Source organism: Anguilla rostrata, chromosome 6, assembly GCF_018555375.3.
Source record: "Anguilla rostrata isolate EN2019 chromosome 6, ASM1855537v3, whole genome shotgun sequence".
In the NCBI taxonomy this organism is placed as follows: domain Eukaryota; kingdom Metazoa; phylum Chordata; class Actinopteri; order Anguilliformes; family Anguillidae; genus Anguilla; species Anguilla rostrata.
The window spans coordinates 22,002,564-22,022,295 of NC_057938.1; the positions used below are offsets into that span (position 1 = coordinate 22,002,564).

At 48.7% G+C, this 19,732-nt stretch overlaps 1 protein-coding gene across 1 annotated transcript in view; it reads right to left on the reverse strand.

The window, feature by feature from the left end:
* The window catches only part of LOC135256821 (TSC22 domain family protein 2-like), a 39,649-nt gene extending 22,880 nt beyond the window's left edge, over positions 1 to 16,769 (reverse strand). The window contains exon 1 of the mRNA XM_064339003.1: positions 14,367 to 16,769. Within this exon, the coding sequence (XP_064195073.1) occupies positions 14,367 to 16,057 (1,691 nt within the window). The 5' untranslated portion in view covers positions 16,058 to 16,769. The remainder of the gene's footprint in view (positions 1 to 14,366) is intronic.
* Between the last annotated feature and the right edge of the window lie 2,963 nt (positions 16,770 to 19,732).

The window sequence follows — 19,732 nt, forward strand, 5'->3', positions numbered from 1 at the left end:
TGCTTCTTATGATAAACCAGCGGTCCAGTTAGCCCGTTAGCCTGCTTCTTATGATAAACCAGCGGTCCAGTTAGCCCGTTAGCCTGCTTCTTATGATGAATTACGATGGCGGTGCTCTTTACGGAAGCGGCAATGACTTGAGAGATAATGCTGGCAATGCACGCTTTCCGGACACTGCAGGGGCGGCGCCTGGGATCCAGACCAAACGGTACCACCCACAGGAAGTGAGGTCAGAATTCAAAACCTGAAGACCCCGGACCTCCAGGATCGCGCCGTTTTCCTTCGGAGCCGGACGGCACGCGGTCGCCGGGCGCGGAAGCGAACCCGCCCGGCAATGATCAGAGGGGGTGGAGGGGGGGGGGGTGACCGGCGCCGTCCGCTCCTTGGGACGCAGCGGGCGCCCACCTTCCGCCGAAGAGGGGCGGAGGGGCGGCGAAGGGGCCGCACGCGCTCAGTCCGCGCGTCTGCTGCTGCTGCTGCTGCTGCTTCTTCAGTTGAGGCCCGGGAAGCGAAAGCAGGCCTCAGATCTGTGCCCTCCTCCGGCAGACAGGAAGTCGCTCTACCTCGAGTTTTGAGCGCTTCGCACATCCGCCCCTCATGTTTTAGTCCGTTAGCAGGCCGTGGCGTCCGCAGCGACGGCAAGCACGCAGAAAGGACGGGGGGGGGGGGGGTTGTTACAGTCGCGACTGACAGCAGGAACCATTGCGCAAAGCGAGAACGAAGCGTTCGTGTCACTGCAAGGACAAGGGGGAGTTTGAGGATGTAGTGTCGTAAGCAGCCTGAGGGCTTTAAGGTCAGCTTCAGTAAGCATAGGGGTGCTCAACCCAGAAGGTGCTTGGTGTTAAGAGTTTCTTAAGCAGAGGTGCGGTTTAAGACTGTGGCCTTTTCAGTCGAAGGTAGAAGATGGACAGTGACTCAAACCCTGACAACAAAACACCTCTGTGGATATGGGCCTACACACACACACACACACACACACACACGCGCACGTACGTACATTCCCCATGATAAGATTTACACACCTCTTCCTAAAATGTGCTGCATGTACCAAGTATAAGTCATTCACAGAAGAACTATATAATCTATTTTCTGCACACTTGTCATATCTCAAACTTCCCTGGTGTTCAACTTTAAGTGTTTTTTTTTTGCTTATCTAGAACAAAAATATACGCTTTAATCTGATGAGCAAAAAGGAGCAGTATTCAGTGAGTCATCGCTAATTATGGCAGTGGGCCCATTTTACCTAATATAATAAAATAAGGGGTTTCCATTTTAGGAATATATTTTTTACATACAGTACATTTGAACACTAAATTTTACTGATTGACTCTTTCTGCTGATTGGACAGAGACTGGCCACTCACCTGGTGTCCCAGGTTAAAATCAGTCCTGATTGGAGGGGAAGAATGAAAACTGGCCGTACTATTGGCCTCCATTGGGTCTTAAGGGTATTAGAGCCCGGGTAGCCTACAGTGCAGGCATCCTCTCTTTCTTCACAGAACCCTCTCCAGCCGCCCCTGAATCAGAGGCGTCGGGACCTGAATAATAAGCGAATCAGGGGATTATTTCAACCGGCCATGGAAACGCAGAAGCGCCGGGAGTGCGTTTCGAGCCCCGCCCCCGCCACCTCCCGTCAGGCCGAGCAGCAAAACAGGATGTGACAACACGCACCGGGGGTCAGAGGTCACCGGCGATAGCCCCGACGGGCCGGGGCGCTTGAGAAAACATCAAAACGAGACTCTGTGGCGCTCGACTGGTGACAGATGCTCCGACAGGAAAGGGGAGGGACGGGGACGGGGGGGACGGGGCTGGGGGAGCAGGGTGGTAAGTTTGTGCGCATGAGTCACAAACGACTCCAGTGCAAGAGTGAGCAAGCCACAACAACTGCCTGTCAAAAAGCCATTCTCCAGCACATCTCATCTTAGCACATATCCTTTACCCAACAGCATGAATGACAGGTACATGACACCATTTTGGCTCAGAGTACGCAACCCCTTATTTCACAATTTTGTGAGTTTTTCCGGCTCTGACTCGGCAGCCGTTGAGTCATTACGGGCAATCGACAGCGCTTACCGGAACCTCCGAGGCCATTTTCAGAAATCGCCAAATCCGCACTCCGCGTTTAAAAAAAAAAAAAAGAGGAAAGATAGCCCGCGAGCATAATAATGCGACTGAAGAAAAACCAGCGACTGTAAACCACAAACGCGTCGAATAAACTATCGCCCGCGAGTCGCCTGCAGGCGCTCCCTCCTTTTCGCGACCTTTTCGTGGCACCGGCGCTTACTTACGCAGGCGCACACACCGCCAGCCCTCATATTCGGCTTTACATTACATTACATTGCAGGCATTTAGCAGACGCTCTTATTCAGAGCGACTTACACAACTTTTTTCACATAGCATTTACATTGCATCCATTTATACAGCTGGATATATACTGAAGCAATGCAGGTTAAGTACCTTGCTCAAGGGTACAACGGCAGTGTCCTTACCCGGGAATCGAACCTGCGACCTTTCGGTTACAAGCCCAGTTCCTTCCCCAACTGTGCTACACTCCGTCCTTTAACGGCCTTATCAGTCCCACAGTCACTGCAGCGCGTGCCCCCCTGAACTCTTCTTACATAACAGGGGTCCTGAATACCAAAACACCAGCACACAGAAAGGGAGCATGATGTCACTACTAGCACTACAAGGAAACGCGGTTATAAGAAACACACTTACGCACCTTCGTCATTGCGTAAACGATTTGGAAAAAAAAACGAGAGCACTTGTTGCTAAAAGTCAATATTCCAATCCTTGTTAAAGTGTTTCATCATTTGAGAAAGTTTAAGACCCTGCATTAAAACTATACATTTACATTAGTAAGCTCGCCGTCTGAAGGTGTGAATGAATGTAACCTCTCGACAGTGAGGCATTATTTGAACAATGAGTTTGACGTTTTTTCGGTGTGAGGGGTCTGTTTTCCAAACCCCGTAAATCTCAACAGTCACAAAATACATGAATAAAATACACGTGCCCAAAACATTTTAAAATAAACATTAAAATGTTCCTTAAAAACAAAGTTCATTTAAGAATTCAAAAATGGTCCTCGAAGGTTTAGACTAGCACTGGGTATAGTACACCTTGGGTTCATGATCACTATCAACTGTCAAAATCACAGGAAGAGAACTGCTCCTGACATTATCTCCGAAATGGAAAAAATTTCTCAGAAATTCCAGCTACCCTAAACTGAACCGGGCGATGGCTTCCTTCCCACCGCCAGGCCCACTGAGCGGGGGTGTGTGAGTGTTTTCAGAAACTATTCAGGGCTGATTAGTTTGCATCTACTTCATGCAGTCGGAAAGCACTAGCTGACTTGGTATAAGAACAAGCTTTCAGGTCTCAATTACAGTAATGGGGAAGATGCTACTCAGGCCTTCCAATTGGCCTGGCCTAAAATTAACTCCCCCTGTACCGCATTAGCCAGTCCCACATCTATAAACTTTTATAAGCAGGCGTTTGGGGGGGTGGGATTTGTAAGAGGGATCCAAGCTGCACTCCTCACCAAGCGTCCTGTAAATTCTGCTTCGGAGGGTTGCCAGATTCAGTGTCTTTCCCAATTAGCTCCGAACGGCCAGACCACTTACCAGCTAGCCTTGCCACTGCCCTGCACTGCACTGTGGGGTCACTCCTAAGATAAAAAGGCTGCAAAAGATAGTGGTAAATGCCCAGGGGCTTTCACCAAATGAGGCCCCTCAGTTTGTTCAAAGCTGAAGAGAGAGCACCCTCTGGACAGAAACTTCACAGAACGTCCGCCCCCCCAAGTCATTCTGTCAGGCAGGACTCTCGCGTAAACTCTTTCCATTCGCGCCTGTCCCACACTGACCAAGCGAAAGGTCGCTCGGAAGGGAGAGCCTCCGCTCGCCCGTCAGAGCTGCCGGACCGCCGCCGTAGCACGCCCAGCGCTCGGAGTCGGCTGATTGGACGGCGGGAAACATCGCGCCACCGAGCTCCCTCCGTTTCTTCCTCTGGAACTGAAAGCAGGAAACGTGCTCCGACACCTCCCACCCCCCCACCCCCCCTCCAAAAAAAAAAAAGACCAGGGCCCCTCTAAAAGCCGAGTTTGCCTTCTCTGGGAGTTCAGCTCGAGCGGGACCGAGCTCAGGCATTCCGCTGCCAGATGTACGCGACTATTATTCCGCAATTACAGGATCCAAAGGGCCCGTCGATAAAACAAAGCAAAGAAGGCTCCCGAAAAAAAAAAGGCTTTCGTTCGATGCCTGCGACCGTAACCGGCGGCAGCCGAACGCTTCGAAAGGCGAACGGAATCCGCTCAACCTTGACCGAATGACCTCGGGATGCGCGACGAACGACAAACCTGAGAGTTCGAAGTCGTCCAGCTCGTTTGGCTGTCGTTTCTTTTCTTTGTTTTTTTTTTTAACAAATTGTTAGCATTGTTACACGTCAATCATTAACGAAGCGACGACAGCCATTTAAGGCACCGGTGACAGGGCGAACTTGAACTCAGGCCGATCAGATTGCACCGATGTAAACGTACGTCATTTCATGCAGCGACGTTCAATAGCAGCCACCAGGTCTCCTCCTTGCCATCACAATCACATGACTTTCCAGAGCAAAAAGAAAAATATATATATAACCAACAGTGAAAATACTACAGTTGAGAAATATGACTGCAGTTTTATTTAATGTACGAGAAAGGTCCCATGGAACCAAAAAAAAAACAAAAACAAAAGATTTTTTAGGCATGGAAAAAAAAAAAAAAAAAAAAAAAAAAAAAAAAACCAAAGGTTGCCCCGGTGACCCAGAGAGAAGCAGGGAGAAGCACTTTCTTTATGGCCTAGCTTCGGTCACGTCGCGGAGACGGATCTCTCACCTGGGACCAATTCCCGTTTGTTCCAACCGAGCGCTTTGTGCTCGGCGGCCATTTTTTATGCCAAGTCAGGACTCCGGGAGGAGCGCCCGGGAGGGAACACGCCAAACGCGCCGTCGACAGATGTGATGTTTTTTTTCCCCCCCCCAAAGTGAAACCGGAGAGAGGCCTATGCCTCCCGGAACGGCGCGTTATGCAATACGGAAATTAATTGAATTTGCATGGCTCAACTCAAAACAAGGCCGCTTGTTTGTTCCCCCCCCGATATGTAACATCGGGACCGCTGAAAAAAAAAAAAAAGAGGTTCGCTTTTGGCCTTCTCGGTTGGAAAACGAGGCGGCCGACGTACGTAGATAGACGACAGCGTAGGACCGGGCTTTCAAGGATGCGGGTTCAAGCTGGGCCAGCGCCATTGTAACCTTGAACAACCTGACTTGCTTAAGTAAAGTCTGTGTACAAATGTACATTGTGTACAAATGTACTATATGTAAGATAAAATGAATGAATGAAGCTTTGTAAGTCGCTCTGGATGGTATACATTTCCAACATTCCTGAAAGGTAAAGAGGGTGAACTCCAAAAGCATTCAACCTGGATATTCCACCTCTGGCCCAGTCAGGAGACAAGGCCGGGGGGCTGGGGGGGGGCCGGGGAGGGGGGGGGTAACAACAATAAACCTGTTAAATACCAAATGTAATGCGTGACCGAAAGGAGAATATTATGGTATGCTTACTCCTGGATGAATTGTCTTCTACAGCCATCAACTGAACTCTTTTAGAAAAACTAAAGTTATAAACTATAATTGAGTGTAGCTCTCCATTATAACTTTAACTTTGCAAATAGATAATATAAATTGCATTTAACATGCCTATTTTCATACTTCCTGCAGATGCTTTTGATACCATAACCATGACTGTGCTACAGCATTGTAGCACTCGACAGAGATCTATTCATTTTCTCAGTGCAGTTTACCAACAGCTCAGACTACCCCCCCCAAAGTTTTCTGGGCTCTCTGATCAGATTCCCCCTTAGACTGTGACGAAAAAGGAAGACTTTGGCGGCTCTTAAATCTTCACTGCGCTTTTCCCTCCGTGTGGACATCGATGCGCTGGGCGAGGGCTCAGAAGCGGCCTCAGCCCTGTAATCATCTGGCCGTACGAGAGGGGTTATCGGCTGCGTGATATCCCTATAGAAGGGGAGGGGGGTGAGTTTGGGGGGTGGGCTATGACAGAGCTCCCTGTGATGGAGCGCAGGGGAGGGACGTCTGACAATCGCAGCCATTCAGAGCGCCCCCCCCAGCCGCCCGCGTTCTGCCTGCCGCGCGTACCGCGGGGCTCCCCCACCCCTCGGGGGGCACGGGCAGCGGCCCGCCCGCAGCCTACAGCCGCCAAAACGGCCTGCCCGCAGCCTACGCGGGGTCTGCCACCCCGCCCTGCGGGCTTCACCATGGAGAAACACATACCCACACACACAGAGACAGGCACACACACACACACAGGCACATAGACAGACACACACACACACACACACACACACACCACACACACACACACACACACACACACACATACACACAGACAGGCACACACACACACAGACACACACAGAGAGACAGGCGCACACACACACACACACAGACAGGCACATAGACAGACACACACATAGGCAGACACACAGAGACATGTGCGCACAAACAGACATGCACACACACAGACACACACACACACACAGACAGTCACACACACAGACAGGCACATAGACAGACACACACACAGACAGGCACACACACAGACACACACACACACACACACACACACACACACACACACACACACACACACACACAGACACGCACACAGGCACACAGACAGGCACATAGACAGTCGCACACACAGACATGTGCACACAAACAGACATAAGGATGTGAGGACAAAAACAGTCCATTTCTTGGAAAGAAAAAAATTCCAAACTCTATATCCAGGCAACTGTCCAAAACTGTAACATGTTCAAGAACTGTTCAGGAAATTGGGCAGACACTGCTAGGACAAATAACTTATGGTCTTGAAATATAGTGTAGGCTGAAAAATGAGGGGAAATGTTGAAATGAACTGGTATGACAATTAGGCTTTGGTCTTGACATACAAATAAATGTAGACCCATATATTCACAAGCAGAACAATAATAGCATTAATAATATTCACAAGAAAAATACTGGAAAGTTAGGGTGTTATCCAGCAGTAACCTGCAGTGGTAAATCCAGGCTTACCATGCATACCTTACAGATGGTAAATTCCCTGGCTTGAAAAAGACTTCCGCATACAAAACCCTGGTCCACAAACTCCCCGCAGTGAAAAAGCTGTGCTTAGGACAGGCACAGACCGCACAAACTCCCCGCAGTGATAAAGCTGTGCTTAAGACAGGCACAGACCGCACAGGCTCCCCGCAGTGATAAAGCTGTGCTTAAGACAGGCACAGACCGCACAGGCTCCCCGCAGTGATAAAGCTGTGCTTAGGACAGGCACAGACCGCACAAACTCCCCGCAGTGATAAAGCTGTGCTTAGGACAGGCACAGGCTGCAGAATCCCTGCAGTGATAAAGCTGTGCTTACGACAGGCACAGGCTGCAGAATCCCTGCAGTGATAAAGCTGTGCTTAGGACAGGCACAAACTCCCCGCAGTGATAAAGCTGTGCTTAGGACAGGCACAGGCTGCACAGACTCTCTGCAGTGATAAAGCTGTGCTTAGGACAGGCACAGACCGCACAAACTCCCCGCAGTGATAAAGCTGTGCTTAGGACAGGCACAGACCGCACAGGCTCCCCGCAGTGATAAAGCTGTGCTTAGGACAGGCACACGCCACACAGACTCTCTGCAGTGATAAAGCTGTGCTTAGGACAGGCACAGACTCCCTGCAGTGATAAAGCTGTGCTTAGGACAGGCACAGACCGCACAGACTCCCCGCAGACTGTGTGAGAGCGAGTCGGTGGACTGATGACACACGCCCGCGTTCACGCTGCCCCTCTCAAACGCACGCGGATTGCCGAAATGCGGCCCGTCGAGCAGAAAGGCCCGTCCGGGTCCCGCGATATCGACGAAGGAGCAGAGCCCGGAAGTCCGCATCACCATGGAGACGCTCCGTTCTGAGGCCTTTGCAACACATTCAAAACTTCACGCTCCATTCTGTTTGTGCACCTGTGAAAACCGCACCTTCGCATTCCAGCAGATTGATTTACTTCACCTAAAAGTTGTGCAGGGTGGTAACTGGATTCCTAAAAGTGGTACAGAGTGGCAACAGGATTCCCGAAAGTGGTACAGAGTGGTAAAACAGGATTCCTAAAAGTGGTACAGAGTGGCAACAGGATTCCTGAAAGTGGTACAGAGTGGTAAAACAGGATTCCTAAAAGTGGTACAGAGTGGCAATAAGATTCCTGAAAGTGGTACAGAGTGGTAAAACAGGAGTCCTGAAAGTGGTACAGAGTGGTAATAGGATACCTGAAAGTGGTACAGAGTGGTAAAACAGGAGTCCTGAAAGTGGTACAGAGTGGTAATAGGATACCTGAAAGTGGTACAGAGTGGTAATATGATACCTGAAAGTGGTACAGAGTGGTAATAGGATTCCTGAAAGTGGTACAGGGTGGCAATAGGATTCCTGAAAGTGGTACAGAGTGGCAACAGGATTCCTGAAAGTGGTACAGAGTGGCAACAGGATTCCTAAAAGTGGTACAGAGTGGCAACAGGATTCCTAAAAGTGGTACAGAGTGGCAACAGGATTCCTAAAAGTGGTACAGAGTGGTAACAGGATTCCTAAAAGTGGTACAGAGTGGCAACAGGATTCCTAAAAGTGGTACAGAGTGGCAACAGGATTCCTAAAAGTGGTACAGATTAGTAATACGATTCCTAAAAGTGGTACAGAGTGGCAACAGGATTCCTAAAAGTGGTACAGAGTGGCAACAGGATTCCTGAAAGTGGTACAGAGTGGCAACAGGATTCCTAAAAGTGGTACAGAGTGGCAACAGGATTCCTAAAAGTGGTACAGAGTGGCAACAGGATTCCTGAAAGTGGTACAGAGTAGTAATAGGATTCCTGAAAGTGGTACAGAGTAGTAATAGGATTCCTGAAAGTGGTACAGAGTGGTAACAGGATTCCTAACAGTGGTACAGAGTGGTAACAGGATTCCTAACAGTGGTACAGAGTAGTAATAGGATTCCTGAAAGTGGTACAGAGTAGTAATAGGATTCCTGAAAGTGGTACAGAGTGGTAACAGGATTCCTGAAAGTGGTACAGAGTGGCAACAGGATTCCTAACAGTGGTACAGAGTAGTAATAGGATTCCTGAAAGTGGTACAGAGTGGTAACAGGATTCCTAACAGTGGTACAGAGTAGTAATAGGATTCCTAACAGTGGTACAGAGTAGTAATAGGATTCCTGAAAGTGGTACAGAGTAGTAATAGGATTCCTGAAAGTGGTACAGGGTAAAGCTGGGCGCTGCAGTGGCTGCTCTGCGTCGGCGCTGAGGGCTGGAAGGCAGCGGCCTCGTCGCAATGGAGAACAGGCGAGGGGGAGGCGGCGTGATTTACCGGCCGTGTCATTTCCTGTCCCGCGTGCCAGCGACTCGCGAGGCAGGAACTGAAAGTCCCGCTCTGACACGGCAGAGCCGAGCGGCAAACCGGATCTGGGTCACGGCGACACGCCGGTCGCTCGGATCCAGGAGGAGAGCGCTCACCGCAAACAGACGATCCGACGAAAACGGAGCCAAGGGCCCTCTTACACAACTTTGTTTGGACACATTCCCCTGCGCGTTAAGACCTTTCTGTGCGTCTGTGTCAGAATTCCCTCTTCAGACAATGTTTTGATTTACATCAGTACAGATTTATTCATTAATATAATAAAGTATAATATACCATAATTAGTATAATAAATCAGCATAAATTTATGTTAGTCGTTCTAGTACTTCAAATTCATGAAAGTTCTTGTGAAGGAACTTGTACATTTGAAGCTGGGCCGCACGGTAAGTGATATCGATCCGTTGGCCAGCGCTGTGCAGTAGATCAAGCTGCAGGCCGGTGACGCAGTTCCCAGCGTGCGTCTCGCCAAAGGGACGCGGCCATAGCTGCGGAGCTCGTGGCCGTGCGACACCCGAGCGCGCTCGACGTTACGCTCCGTGCCACAGAGCTGCGCGGCTTCAGATGGGACCGCATCGCTGACATCACCGAGAGCGACTGCTCCCCACGCCCTCCAAAATCACGAACGCCCACGACTTCACAGAGCTGGAACGCCCGCGACTTCACAGAGCTGAAACGACCCGACTTCACAGAGCTGAAACGCCCGCGACTTCACAGAGCTGAAACGCCGTGACTTCACAGAGCTGAACCCTGGACTTCACAGACGAAGCGCTTCAGAGCTGAACGCGGACTTCACAGAGCTGGAACGCCCGCGACTTCACAGAGCTGGAACGCCCGCGACTTCACAGAGCTGGAACGTCCGCGACTTCACAGAGCTGAAACGTCCGTGACTTCACAGAGCTGGAACGACCGTGACTTCACAGAGCTGAAACGCCCGTGACTTCACAGAGCTGAAACGCCCGTGACTTCACAGAGCTGAAACGTCCGCGACTTCACAGAGCTGAAACGCTCGTGACTTCACAGAGCTGAAACGTCTGTGACTTCACAGAGCTGAAACGTCTGTGACTTCACAGAGCTGAAACGTCCGTGACTTCACAGAGCTGAAACGCCCGTGACTTCAGAGCTGAAACGCCCGCAACTTCACAGAGCTGAAACGCCTGTGACTTCACAGAGCTGGAACGACCGTGACTTCACAGAGCTGGAACAGGCCCCGGGACCCAGATGCGGCGGGAGACCGCGTTCATAAAGCGCCTTGCAGCGAGAGAGCGAGCCCATTAAGCCCATAATGGATAAGGTTCACGTCCGTACGCTGGCCTCACCAATTACCCGCTAAAAGGCTAAACCCATCCCGGGTCGGCACCCCAGAGACCCCGGAGATTTATGACGGGTGCGAGCCTGAGGGAAGCTCTTAACCGGCCTCGCTCTCTCCGCTCCGGGGACGGGGGGCGCCCGCCCCCCCCGAAGGGGGAAGACGGCCTTACGGATCCGCAAAGCGCTTTGCTTTCTACCGACAGGACTGGACGGCCCTCCAGTGTGCGCTACAGACGATGGTCGAAATCACAGAGGGCCGTATTACAAATGCCGCAAAACACAGAATAACACACATCACATGCAGGGCAGCCGGCACTCCACACAGAGGTGCAAGAACTTGACCGTCCACACGAAGAACCCCTTGTCTGTAGAGCACAATAAAACCTGCATGAAGAAGGCTGACAATATTAGATATCATAATTAAGTTTTTTTTTTTGTCCCACCTGACTCACATCAGTCATAAAAATGCACTGAAGCCGTTAGAATGCAAGCATGCATTTTGTGTGCAGTTCTGTTGAGAGAACTAATTCTGCAGAACAACACTTTAAATTTCCTTTCGAAAAAAAGTGCACATCAAAGAGGATCCATCCGTAGCAAACGCGTGCGTTTTTATCTTTACACCTAGGCAGCGCACATCGAATGTGTCACTACCTGCGCACGAACTGAAACCGAGCGCTTCCTTCACTCTCGTTTGCGTCGACATTCTGGCGCTCTCAAACGAGAGCACCTCATAAGACTAAACTTTTAAAACACGATCCATTTACACAAACGCTGTATTTTCACCGAGGCAATTCAGGTTAAAGAGTCTCGCTCCAGGGCGCAGCGAGGAAGTGAACCCCGCGACCTCCGAGCGACGGGCCCGGTTCCCTAACGACGGCGCCACGCGCGTCCGAGTCACCGCTGCTCTGCTCTGCCCCGCCCACGCGCTGAAGTGCGTGCGCTCCTCTCACTTACTCATAAATCAGTGACCTTTACCACACATCACAGTCACTGTTCTGTGAAGGAGAAGCCCGTATCCTGGCCATCAACATTTCATTAATGCTTTCTTCAGTGATACATTTGTACAGCACTTGTTTGAGCTGCATTTTCATGTATGAAACATGCTTTATAAATAAGGTTTATCATCATTATTATTGTTAGTAGTAGTAGTGGTATTAATAATAACTGGTAAGCTGCAGTTCCCCAGTAGGCAGCAAGGGGGCACTGCCGCAACAGCTCGTGGAAGCCTGGCCTCTGTCTACCGACGCTGTGCAGGTCAGGCAAAACCAACAGTGTCCTGTGGTCAGCCACGACATACAACGACCCACACACGCGCAACATTTCCCCAGAATTACAAGCTTCTATTTGCAGATGCACTTTCGAGAAAGCAAGTTTTATCATTTCAAGTCTCACACAGCACAGTGTTGTTTTGTATTGCATGTTGGTTTTAACACTGCAAGAAACTGTTTCTCAGGTGTGAAGCTGTTGTGCTCTAAAAGGAACAGATCAACGCCTGAGAAACGGTCATAAATATATAATATTTATAACTATTTATATTTATAATACAAGATACAAATTCATTTCTGGAGTCAGACAGAAGCCTGTCATTTTAAGACCCGAATACAACATTAGGGAGAATGAATGATGACGACTGCAATTAGAAAACAGAGGAAAGCAAAAAAAAAACATGTAAAAAAAGAGAGTAATGTAGGGCAGGGGACCGAAATGCAACAAAGAACCCATTATGGAAGACTTATCTAGAAAGCTCAACCCCAGAAGGGATGTGAAGTTTCTGCTGGGAGGAGGAGAGCGATGCTGGGGGAGGAGGATATGGATGTTTTCTCGACGAGGGCCACGGTTCCAGCAATTTTTTTGAAGTGGTAATGAGAAACGCCAAACGCTATATTTCCTTCCTGAGTGCCAGCGATGGCCGACCGTGGGCCCCCCGCCCCCTTCCCCTTTCAAGCCAGAGCACGGGAGAAACGTCGAGGAGGCCGGGGGGCCTTTCTCTTCAGAAAAAAAACTACGCTACCATAACACCCCCCACTCAAGGAAAGGGGATTTAGTTGTTTACCTGTTCTCGGTTCAGAAATTTTAAAAAAACAGCCTTACCCTTACCTTACCTTGAGGCACGGCTCTTTCACTTGAAAAGCAAACAGTGCTAAAACGCGCTGTGCTGTGGGAACGCTAATTGCTTAAAGTACGGAGACACGCCCCGCTCATAAAGGGGGGCCCCTTTAACCTGCTTAGGTTCCTCTTACAATGTAATGCATGTCGAGATGGCAGAACAGCCTAAAGGAGCCAGGATATGTAGTCCCCTTACCCACAAATGGAGGCCCTCTTGAACTAATCTTCAGTTTAGGCTGAGTAAAGTATTCAAACCCCTTACAGACGTATGAACATAATTTTAAAAAAGAAAAGATAAATGAATATGAAATTGACTTATTACAGCAAGCCAGCTATACACCTTGCTCAGTTAAAACAGCTTATATGATTACCAGATCTAGCAGCCAGTAAATTAACATTAGCGACCAAGGCTGGTAGCCTGTGGTTTTCCTGCTGGCAGAATCATATTCTAAGAGCTAGTTTTAAGGTTTCATTTGTCAAGACAAATCTTGTGGTGAAGTACACCTTTTAACTCACAAGCTTAGGTCTTCCTAAATATAACTTTACAGCCAGAAGAGAAAGCAATATAAATGAACATGCTTTATGTTCTTAAGTATAATTATAAATCAGGTAACCAATGCTTAGAATGTCTAGCCCATGGTACAACTTTCTCTATACCCACCAGGTAGTGACTACAGTCACCGTTATAATATCTTTCTGTATACCACTTTTCTTGTAGTGCAGTTCAAAATGCTTTAAACAGAAACAATGTAACATCCATTCACACTCACACAGAAGTCCCATTGTTTGCGAAAGTGAATGTGTGTTAAAAGTACAAACAACGCTGCACAAGTAGAAACTATTTTTACAGTAACCAAACATTTTTACAAGTGTAAACAAACTGATGTATGAAGGCCTTTGGCAAGACACCAGCTCATACCACGTAACTGCGCTCTTAAATTGACATCTCTGTCAACAGCCCACTTCTGTTCGGATCTGCTTCAAACAGGTTGCAAAAATAACAAGGCTAATTTCCAAATAAACCTAAAACAGGGGACGTCACTTTCAGAAAATTGTGAGACTGAGATATCAGCAAAGGGACAACTTACCGGGACAGTCAATATTGCAAATGTAAACTAATAAAGATTAATAGAAATAAATGTCATAAATTTCAGAAAACGGCTAAGACTGCCTTCCTGTGACAGTCCCTCCTATTTGCGGAGAGGGGTACTGGAAGTGCATAAGTATGAGGATGGGGGTGTGAAGATATGTTCATACTGGTAAGTTTACAGTGTATGCTACTGATGCCAGATTCTTAGTTTAATTTGTTTCCATTAAGGAGCACACTGATAAGTGTTTTCAGGAATGCTTTTACATGCTACAATCCAGGCTCAAATACACATGGCATCTATTAGTAAAAGTGCGTACTTTAGCCCAATCCAAACTAAATTAACAGATAAACAGACAGACGAAAGCACAGCCTTACCCATCCTCGTCCCCGTCGATGTTGATGGGTATTCCAAACAGGCTGTTCACGGTAGGTGTGCCAAGCGCAAGGCCTTCTGGGATTAGCGGTTTGATCAGGTCCTTCCCGGAGACGGCGAGGGGCTGAGGCGGCGTGTCCGACTTCCTGCGAGCGTTCTCTCCCTGGCCGAGGCCGGTCGCGACACCCGGCGGCCCAGGGGCCACAACGGCGCGGGGCCCCTGGGACTGGCTCAGCGGGGACTGCGCCGCAGGAGCGGGGACGTGGTTCGGCACGCCCGCCTGAGCGCCGGGCCCGCCTGCAGACGCCCCCGCGCTCTGGACGCCAGAGACCGCCGCGTGGGGCCCCCCCGCGGACGCCCCCGGGGGCTGATACAGAGCGGACGCCATCCCGCTGCCCCCGGGCTGCTGCAGGAGACCCTGGGGGGCGGGGAGCCCCGACCCGTCCCCGGGCTGGGGCCCGAGGCCTGGGGCCACCCCGGTGGCGGGTGTCATGACCGGAGACGGGCCCTGGCTGACCGGCTGCCCCACGGAGAGGGTCTGGGCGGGCAGGTGCTGCGGCCTGTACTCCGCCTGTCCTGGGGGAGCCAGCGAGGGTTGGCCCAGCAGCTGACCAGAGAGAAACTGCTGGTGCTGCTGCTGCTGGGCCGAATACCCAAACTGCTGGGCCTGACCGGCAGAAGGCATGCTGGGAGATTTCTGCACGTGCTGCAGGGAAAGGCTCGGGTGCACGCCATTGGTCCCGGGGGGAACGAGGCTCTGAGGCGCCATTGGCTGAACGGCGCCTTGGGCCTGAATGGTCACCGCTATACTGCTGGGGACGGCGGGGTAGCCGGCCGGCTGGAAGGCTCCGGCGTGGGCCTGAGGCCCCGCGCAGTAACTCTGCGGCAGGGGCTCCGGGTGCAGGTGAGGGCCGCTGGCGTAGGCGCAGTCCGAGGCAGCGGGGTCGGGCCCCGGTCCGGAGAGCGTGGTGGGGGCTGCCACCGAGCCTCCCGTCGCTCCGAGCCCGCTGTCCCTGTCCGCGCTGTGGTCCAAGGCGTTGGCGTGTCGAATGCTATCCACAGTCCTGGTGATGACGGAGCCTTCAGAGTCTCGCTCGTAGAACTCCATGCAAGTCCACCTGCCCCTTCTGAAGGGCTCCCCTGTACCGTGATCAAGTTTGATGACCCTGAAACGTGAACTGCAACTGGTGGTAGAGGTCGTTGTTGAACTGACCGAGCTGACGGCTGCGGTGGGCTGGGCCGCGGTCACTGACGCATTACTGACACCACCAGAGGCGACCGGTGCAGGGTGCTGTGTAACTCCGGCTACGGTGGTAGGGAGCTGGCCCGTTGGACCTGAGGCGCCCACAACATGCTGATTGACAAGAGCTACACCTGCCACCCCTACATTTCTATAAGCAAAACCCCCGTTCGGAGGACCCGATACTGTCGGTAGCTGCCCATCTTGAGGTATATGCGTCTCCGTCTCCACTACGTTATTTAAGGTTTCTTCTGATGAACTAATGTCACACATCTCCGGTTCATAATCGGCCCGGGATACATCGAATATTTCCGATGACACGTCCTCGGTCCGTGATTCGTCTGGATCGTCCAGACTCTCGGTGTCGTCAGTGATGCTGCTTGCCGCTACCTGAGCCTGTGTCACGCTAGTGATTTGGAAACAGCTCTTCTTTTTCGCCGGCATTTTAGACATTTTGAAAACCTATGGAATATATCCTCTGTAATAAGCGGACAGACTTCTCCAAGTTGTACAAAAATGCTGACGTAAAATATATGGTAACAATTTCACAGTTTTTAACTGTTAGCGAGAAGATTGTAGCTACGTCATCTCCTTCCCTCTTCTCTCCTGTTGCATTTTCTGACTTAGCAAAAAATATATTTAAAAAAAATACAAGACCAAACCTTGCGAACTCGGGAGATCCAGTTCCTTCCAAACTGATCCGTTTCCTCCTGACAGCTTTTTCCCTTTCCTCTGATCCGTCAAAGCCGGCCTGCTCTGCCAGATTGTGTCCCGGCTCCGGAGTTGCCAGCAGGCCGCTGTCGCAGATAACAGGCTACCTAGCTAGCTACAGCTCCGCAGTTGCTACAGCTAGCTACTTCAGCTGGCGGGCCCGCTCTCCACCACTCTTCGGTATTAGCCTGCTAGCTAGCTACCACTTTTTCTGTCTGAGAACATGCATATAAGACATCCTGAAAGACACGTATATCTTAAGCCTTTACTCCTTGTATATCCTCTAACTCCCGTTATGATACGAAAGATAGGGAATCTGTGTGGTTCAGCTTTCCAAGACTGGTTCTCTTCTTTTTCACAGACTCCCAGGGAACTGAAATTCACAAACTGCTTCCCTCCCTCTCTCACTCGACAAGATGGCTAGCTATGTAGAAACGCACAGCACTCTGGGATGTTTGCGCACTGGTGTACGTAGCGTAGTGGATAGAGAATTTAAAACACCACGCTCATAGCGGATGTCGTGCGAATTTATTTATTTATAACGAATGCTGACGTGACATGGTAATGTCATTATCGCAGTTATCTATAACAATGAGTCAATAGTCACTTAAAAAAATAAGTAGGGGAGAAAGAGAGAGTGAGAGAGAGAGAGAGAGAGAGAGAGAGAGAGAGATATTTTATTGCATATAAATTTAGATTTCTGTCTTTTATGCTAGGGAAATATGTTGTTAATAATAACATGTTGTGTCTGTATAAAGCCAGAACAACTAACTGACCGTGCATTCCTGATTTATGTTCATAAATGTTTTGAATTTACATTTTTCTTTTGTTGAATTTAACAGTCAATTATAAAACCAATTATTTAGCCTACTGGTGAATTATTGAACACTGCATTATTTGTACACACCAATCAGTCAGTCATTTTTGATAGATGCCGATGGTTTGTCAATAAACATTTTGCTTTGCCAGTTTGGAGTTGTTCCTATCTGGCTTTTGATAGAGGGAGACTCAAACGGAAACTCAAGACGCACCTCTTCTCTGTGTACCTCTCTCCTCTTCCCTAAACCCCCTCCCATAACTATAAAAAAAAAAAAAAAAATTTTGTTCAGACTATCTTGTTTCTCCTTATTGTATGCATCATAGTAAAGGCTTTTTATCTACATGTTGTTCAATGGACTTAAGCGGACTTGATCCTGAGTTTGGTTACTCTGTTGTAAGTCGCTCTGGATAAGAGCGTCAGCTAAATACCTATAATGTAATATAATGTAAATGTAATGGAGAGACTATGATATTTTGCTTCTGCTATTCCTGTTTTGGGAGAATATTACAAAAAATATCATGAGGCCAAATGATGAAATGGTGCCAATTGCATGCAGATCCAATGAATCCACAGCTCAGGAAATGAAGCATTTGTTAATTTTCCAGCGTCAACTTTCAATGATATCTGAACAAGACAGTGACCTACGGAAGAGGATTAGGGCCACATGTGAAATTTTTTTTTGAGTTCTGACAGTCAGAATTTTGACTTTTATCTCAGAATTCTGACTTTAAAGTCAGAATTCTGACTTTATTCTCAAAATTCTGACTTTAAAGTCAGAACTCAAAAAAAAATTTCACGTGGCCCTAATCCTCATCCGTAGTAACCTCTTCTGTAGCCATGATAAAACAGATATTATAGTGTGGTGCACAGGGTAAAAATAAAGGTTTTCTTCAACCTTCCTGACCTAGCTTTGGAGCTAGTGGGGTACTGTCATGCCTGGAGTGGGCTGGGACTGTCAACACAGTTTAAGTACCTGCGACTGGGGCAGACTGACTGGTCAACCCATATGCAATTCCCCCACACAGCCAGGGGTTTAATTCCCTACCATGGTCATTTCTGTGCAGTGATTCCATCTCTGTGTTTATCACTCTGCTTTCCCCTTGTCCCTATAAAGTGAAAAAAGTCATAAATACATAAGGAGGGAAACTGTCCACTGGCCTTTTAAAATAGCTTTGATTCAAGTATAGTGGATCTACAGTTGGTCTGTGTATACATGACTAAAGAAGATCTACAAGACAGGTTAAGATGGTAACATCTAAGCCTACCTCTGAAAAATAGTTTCATTTGCTTCTGGGACATGGCAAATAGTAGTTGGCCTACATACTTTCTCAAAGGTTCAATATTTACTAAGGGCTACACAACCTCTACCAGGTCAAAAACAGTCTATCTGGGAACTTGCTTAAAAGAAGAGCTGTCAAAGCAAGTCAAGAGTCTGACTGCTACATGAACATACAGAGTAGCCTACTCTGGCTTCCACTCCACTAATGAACTGAAAGTCCTGTGAACTCTTCCAAGCACATAGTCACCTCAAGATATCTCCCCTGTCTTCAGAAAATCCACCCATTTACATCTGCTTTCAGACTTAAAGAAAAATCCAACTATTTAAGACTCCTTTTCAGAGAAAACAGACTTAAATTGGTGGATTAGGTGGATGCCCCCCCACACATACCCCCCTACACCCCACCACCACCACACACACCCACGCATTCTCTCACCCAACATTCCACACCTTGAATGTGTCTTTCACTCTTGTCAGTTTCTCTCTGGAATCTGTTTTAGATCTCCCACTTCCAAATGGGTTCCCGGTTCATTCCTTATGCAAATAGACTATTATTCCCTACTCGTCAGGCATTGAAAAGTCAAAAACTTTACAACTTGACCTCATGTGCGAGGTGAAAAAAACTTTAATCGCAGCAAAAAAAAAAGTTTTACATTTGTCTATTTTCAATTATCCAACTTAAATTTGGTCAGTGCCACTTTCACGATCACCTAGGACAAATATATTGGTCCTAGACGACCACCAGGAAGTTGCGCTGCTGTGTTAGTATGGCCTAATTGTCTTGCAGAGCAATATTTAAATGTTGTTCATTCTCTATAACTATAAAATTCTCAACTGCATTTTAATGAGATTTTTTTCACTCAGCCGACAGTATATTAAGTCCTTTGAATGACACCGCCCCCAGCCCACCCCACTCCACCCCTGCCCCCCAACACCCCCAGTGAGGAGGACTGGCTTTAGGACACCTCAAAGGCATTTTCAGCTGTATCAAATCCAATCAGTGTTGGATGCGAGCCAAGAATGCAGTAGTGCTCAATGAAAAGGAAAATGTATGTTGGACAAATGCATTTGCCTGCTAAAATTGGGGGGGGGGGGGTGAATCCATTCTTTGCTCATTCACATTCATTTACCCAAGTCCATTTAATTCATATCTCCTGACCAAAGCCATGCAGTTCAATGCATATTGATAAATTTAACTGTAGAGATATGTTATATTTTATAGCATAGTGTTCCATTATGATTTTAGCCATGTAATCCCTGCCCCTTTGACAGCGAAGTTGTTGGAGAGTGTGGTGGGATTTAAGTGAATATGTGTATG